At 38.9% G+C, this 6732-nt stretch overlaps 2 protein-coding genes across 2 annotated transcripts; both read left to right on the forward strand.

Moving 5' to 3' along the window:
* Positions 1–1476: 1476 nt before the first annotated feature.
* On the forward strand, positions 1477–2673 carry LOC117340533 (uncharacterized protein F54H12.2-like). The gene has a single exon (XM_033902291.1). It carries the CDS (start codon positions 1477–1479, stop codon positions 2671–2673), a length of 1197 nt encoding a protein of 398 aa, XP_033758182.1.
* Positions 2674–4643: 1970 nt separating this feature from the next.
* LOC117340534 (SH3 domain-containing protein C23A1.17-like) lies at positions 4644–6732 on the forward strand. Its single transcript, XM_033902293.1, has 3 exons — positions 4644–5643; positions 5911–6113; positions 6715–6732. Exons 1-3 carry the CDS (start codon positions 4644–4646, stop codon positions 6730–6732), a joined length of 1221 nt encoding a protein of 406 aa, XP_033758184.1.

Raw genomic sequence — 6732 nt, forward strand, 5'->3', positions numbered from 1 at the left:
CAATCAAGCAGATTTATTTGCTTACATGTACTTGAGGAAAAAACAGAAACTGAGACTAAAAAGGAATAAACGGAAAAAAACACCCGAAAAAAACAATCCCTACAGATTCAAGATAGGAAGTTTAGTTCGTATATCACACACAAAACAGTTGTTTAAGCGTGCCTATCAACAACAATGGTCATCCGAAATATTTAAGATAAACAAAAGATTTCTTATGCAGGGAATACCTCTGTATCAATTGATAGACTTTTTAGGAGACCCCATCAAGGGTAATTTTTATCAGTCAGAATTACAACGCGTCGACAAAGACGAGCAAACGTTATGGTTTATAGATAAAAAAATACGCAAACGTAAGAGAGGAGGTCAGATCGAGTGGCTCGTCCAATTCGAGGGTTGGCCCTCTAAATATAACCAATGGATTTCAGAGAAGGACATCAAAGACGTCACAACAAACAAACATGACACACTACGTCATCATTAACAGCGACAAGAATCTCGACTATTTTCCCGACAATAAACCCTACCATTTTCGCTGCCAACTAAAATCTCCCATTACTCTGAATGGTACATGGAATGTAGCACTCGTTGACATATGTGTAGCAACAAGTAATACGAAAACGAGAGAAAATTTATACGTACACTGTGATCTAGTTGGAGAATCCATTGTCGACGGTGAGAAGCAGAATCTACTTCGAATGGTGAAAGCTCAAAAGGTTGCAAGCTGGAGTCAAACACTTGACACTCCCCAATACGTTCCTGTAAAGAGATCAGAAATCAGAGATATAGAGATATCTATAAAAGACAGTGACGATAACTTTGCTTCATTCTTAAAAAAGTCAGCAACGATTACACTTCATTTTAAAGCCTATCCATTTTACAGATGAATGTTTCTAATCTATACGTACCCAATGTGGGTAAGTGGTTACAGTATTATCGGAAAGTTACGGATGGAAAGGTCAATCCTTATACAGATATGAAAGATGTAAAACAAAGGGGAGGAAGCATATCAGGTGATACGACTGAATTCATCGTTCCCATCGACAAGTACAGCAGTGACGGAGAGAAAGCCTTACCAACCCGAAACCTCGACATCAACATGGTATCACCTTCGCAACAGATTGTGGATCAAGCCAAGTCGGAATTAAAAAGGAAGAGAAAATTAAAAACTAATCATTCTAACAGGAAACGTCGAAGGGTACACATCATCAGAAGAAAACCGACAGGAAAGAAGACAAAACAGAAAACTACACAGAAACGCAAGTCTACACAGAAGCGTAAGTCTACAAAGAAACGTAAACACACAAAGAAACCAACACAGAAGCGTAAGAAATCTAATCACTTACTATCATCATGGCTACAATAAACAAGGACTTTTTCAGAGAAGCCCAACCTTCACAGTTGGAACTTTTTGAATTACCACCCACACAGACAGCGGTCGAAAACGTATACTTTCAAGATGTACTACCGATATCACAGATGACTGGGGATTCACCAATAGAATTTGTCGTTTCCGGTCAAAATGGTATGGAATACATCGATATGAAAAATTCACTAGTTTACTCTAAAATAAAGATAACAAAGGCAGATGGATCTGCTATAAGCACAACCGAAGATATAGGACCCGTCAATTTTTTGTTACCTGCCCTATTTTCACAAGTAGACGTTACACTTCAAGGGAGAACGGTAGTCTCTACCACAAGTAATTATGCCTATAAGGCATACATTCAGACATTATTGAAATATGGAACTGATGCTAAAACATCCCAGCTGACGACTCAGTTATGGAACAAAGATACCGATGGGGAGATGAACGATACAGACGTGAGGACTGGTAATAACTTAGCTTTGCTGGAAAGAGCTGAACTATTCGAGGGTGGTAAAAGTGTCGATTTAGAAGGTCCCATATTTCACGATCTATTCAGGATGGATAGATACCTACTTAATCAAGTCAACGTAAACGTGAAGATGTACAGATCAAAGCCTGAATTTTGTCTATTGTCCGGAACACAGACTCCAGACTACAAGATTGAATTTGAAGATATTAGACTACGCATCGCTAAAGTCAAGGTTAACCCTGCCGTCATCTATGCTCAAAGTCAAGCCCTAACTACTACTACAGCAAAATATCCATTTACGGAGACTGTACTAAAACACATCACCCTCCCAGCTGGAGGTACCAGTTTTACGTACGACAACATATTTCAGGGAATGAGACCAAATTTCGTAACAATTGGATTTGTCGATGCAACTGCTATCACGGGAGCCTACGATCAAAACCCATGGTTCTTCCAACCATTCAACTTAACATCCATTGGTCTCTATGTGGACGGAATACCCGTAGGAGGTAACACCATAAAAATCGATTACAATGCCACCACCGGCCAGACCACCATTCCAGTTCTCAGGAACATGTTTAAAACGACTGGAAGATGGTTATACGATTGTGGATTGGAAATAAATAGGGAGAGCATCTCAAATGGTTATTCCCTCTACTCATTCAACTTGGAGCCGATATTTCAAGGAAGTCAATATCTTACCTTGCTGAAACAGGGAAACGTCAGATTGGAGGTCACATTCGGAAGTACACTACCAAAAACCATCAGCTGTATCGTCTATGCCGAGTATCCTGGCTATTGTGAAATCAACGCTGCAAGAGATATTTTAAAACCATGAATACCAGTCAACTTCGTTGCGTCATCAATTGTGATCCCGTCATGAAGAAACAGAACATAAGTGTTTATGCGCGAGATCACATACCGACACATATAGAGCGATTTCCTACCGGGTTTATTGTAAATACAGACGAAAGTCATCAACCTGGACGACATTGGGTGGCTTATTACATGGAGTCACCCACAAAAATTGAATTTTTTGACAGTTATGGACATTCTCCAGAGTACTTTTCACTTCCAAAATGTACATCTTTCAACGTAACACGGCTACAGAGTACAAGATCAAACGTGTGTGGGGAATTTTGTTTATTCTATATGCAAGGACGCTGTAAAAATGTATCTCTCAACTCTATTGTCAATGTATTTAGCAGTGATTATAAAAATAACGATGAATTTGTATATGATTACATTTACAATTCTTTTCCGTTTTGTTTCAAAACTGGTGATGGGTATCAATCGTGCTGTTCAGAACATCAATAAAATGTACATACATCACTCACATGTTGTCATTTTGAATCATGACACAGTCAAGTCTGGTCCCCATCGTCTGTCCTGCCACGATACAGCTAGCAGGAAGCTCTGGAAGTGGTAAAACGTTTCTGATGAAACAAATGTTAGAACATGCCGATGGTTTGTTTAGTCAACCTACGGCTAAGATCATGATTTGTTATGATACCTGGCAACCCATGTTCGACGAACTCAAGCGTAATATCAAAGAAATCACTTTCGTTAAGGGAATACTAGAGGAAACACAGTTTGAGGAATGGACTTCTACTACAGACAAGCATAAGATAATAGTGTTAGACGACTGTTTGATTGAAGGGTCTAATTCTGTACAACTCATGAAAATGTTTTGTATAGGATCACATCATAGAAATGTGACAGTTATATTTTTGGTACAAAATGTGTTTCAAAAGGGTAGAGTAATGCGTACTTTAAGTTTAAACACTCATTACTTCATCCTGTTTAGAAATTATAGAGACCAGGCACAAATTGAGACGTTGGGAAGGCAGATGTTTCCCAGACGACTAGACTATTTCAGACAGAGTTACCTTTCTGCCGTGTCTAAAAGATATGGATACCTGTTTGTCGACGTTAGTCCACACGCTCCACAGTTAAATATCATTGACGGCCCGACCGAACTTTCACCACTTCGTACGCAGATATTGCCTGGACAGGATCCAATCATCTACGAACCTAAAAAATAAAATATTTTCTCGATTTCATGCTTTCTGCATCACAACATCAACAAGCAGCTATCATAAACACGTTGACTAGAGAACAATTGCAATTGTTGACAGAAATCATATACAATACGGTGTTGGATAACGTCCCTATGTCAGACGAGGACAAAAAGACTGTATCTAAACAGAAACTTGCCATTCGCAAGGTGCTAGTCGAGGATATCACACCTAAACAGAGGAAAAGAAGATTGCTGGCTATTATTGAAGTGTTACCGATATTCATCTCCAACTATCAACAATGGCAAGAGAACTCGTCCTGATAACGAAAGCTAAATACGACAGATTGATGGATGAAGCAGATAAATCGGATAAAAACCAGGAGAAAAATAGAACAACTGAACAATCGCCTGATGAATTGGATGATATTAACGATAACACGGAAGTTAAAAAACCTAATGAACATATCAAACACAGTAAAAATGCTGTAAACCATCCTAACGAGGCAAAAATCGAACAGAAAGGAGGAAAGTTAGCATTAGAAGATACACCGGAACGTTTCATGGTTAATTTAAATAAATCAATGAAGCGTAAATGGTTATCCTTTAGGGTTTAATTTTCCTTCATCTTTTACATCACGACTATAAATAGACACAATGTACATATAGATACAGGATCTGTCAAACGTATCATCGCTTTATATAAAACTGTCAGTATTTCATCGTACTGCTCGATCTGAACATTAAATACATTGATAACGCAAAACAAGCTCATAGTTGAGTTGACCACCATGGACGAACTACCTTCTATAGAACAACTATTGCATGATTATCCCAACGATGTTGTAGCAGAACAGTTACGAGAACTTAAAAGGAAGCTAGAACAGGACAAGGAAAATCAACCACCCTCCAAACAACTGCGACTGATTGACTCGGAAATTTACCAATGCCATGTGTGTGGTAAAAAAATAAAACGATTACAAAACTTTAGGAGACATCTGGCAGGTCACGAGAAACCGTTTTCATGTGTACACTGTAATACTTCATTTACGAGGATGGACAATTTAAAAAGACATATGGCAAGGAAGCATCAAGATGGAGGAAACGTTTCAACTAAACCACTTCATGTACAGTCTCCATTACCTAAACCACTTCATGTACGGTCTCCATTACCTAAACCACCTCACGTACGGTCTCCATTACCAGGACCACCTCACGTACGGTCTCCATTACCAGGACCATCTCACGCCCAGTCTCCATTACCAGGACCATCTCACGCCCAGTCTCCATTACCAGGACCATCTCACGCCCAGTCTCCATTACCAGGACCATCTCACGCCCAGTCTCCATTACCAGGACCATCTCACGCCCAGTCTCCATTACCAGGACCATCTCACGCCCAGTCTCCATTACCAGGACCATCTCACGCCCAGTCTCCATTACCAGGACCGTCTCGGATACAGTCTCCCATACCAAACCTACCCCAATCTTCCACACGTGAAAGATATTCTCCCATAATCGAACCCGTTACACCGCCACCTACAAATAATCATCAGTTTTCTGACGATAGCAGCTTAAATGGATCCGCCAATGTGAGATCTATTAACCCTAACGATGTTGACAATGCTGATTTACTAACATTCTTCAGCAACATCAAGGAGGAAGTAGTGGAGCATATTACACACCAATGTCATTCTTTACAGGGTATTAAATGGTATCTCTGTGCACAGGTGGAACTTGAAAAGGAGGATAAAGATGGAAACAAGCAACAGTCCTACCCTCATTTCCGAAGTAAAAGCTACGTGTATCTACCAAATGAAACATTTTCATTGCATAATTTAAATGAAGCATTTCAGAAAATATTTATATCATTTCAAGAATATCTGAGAGAGGGATCTAATTGGAGACTTAAAAAAATAGTGAAGTTTGAGATAAGTACCGTTACATACTCACCTTTGGGTGGGTCTTCATATTTACCAACACCTGACACGTTTCGACATTCTGGCATTATCAACGTTGTTAACAGGGACGAAAAATGTTTCCTATGGTCCATTTTAGCTTCTCTCCATCCCAACCATAAAGTTCCGGAACTGGTAACCAACTACCTACCTTACGAACAGGAACTAGACATGACTGGAATTCAGTACCCCATGACCATATCACAAGTGGAAAAGTTTGAAAGACAAAATAATATTTCTGTGAATGTGTTTGGGTATGAGGATAAGGATATTTTTCCTATGTATGTTACAAAGCTGCGGCAGGTATGTCATCATGTCAATTTATTGTATTTAAAACATTATGCACAGAGTCATTATTGCCTCATTAGCAACCTTGATAGATTTTTATCTAGAACAAAAAAAACACAACATAAGACTTATTTTTGTCATTACTGTTTACAAGGGTTTATAAGAAATGACCTGTTAGAAAATCACATTGAATATTGTTCAAAATACGATCCACAACACGTAGAACTTCCGAAAGATGGAGAAAACATACTAGAGTTTGCCGATTTTGACAAACAGTTAAAAGTACCATTTGTCATTTATGCCGATTTTGAAACTTTCGCTCAGAGAATGGACACATGCCTACCCAATCCAAATCGATCGAGTACGACTAAAAATACAAAATTCGAACCCTGTGGATTTGGTTATCAAGTCGTCAGCATTGACGAAAAGTATACCAAATCTCCAGTCATATATCGAGGTCCAAATGTAAGCAAAACTTTTCTGGAACATATAATGGAAGAAGAAAAGGAAATATATGACATTTTAGCGCATGTAGAACCTTTAGTCATGACTCCAGAGAATGAGCGAGAGTTTCAAAATAGCACAAAATGTCACATATGTAGTCAATATTTTACAGATAAAACCGTCAGAGTAA

Source organism: Pecten maximus, chromosome 13, assembly GCF_902652985.1.
Source record: "Pecten maximus chromosome 13, xPecMax1.1, whole genome shotgun sequence".
Lineage (NCBI taxonomy): Eukaryota > Metazoa > Mollusca > Bivalvia > Pectinida > Pectinidae > Pecten > Pecten maximus.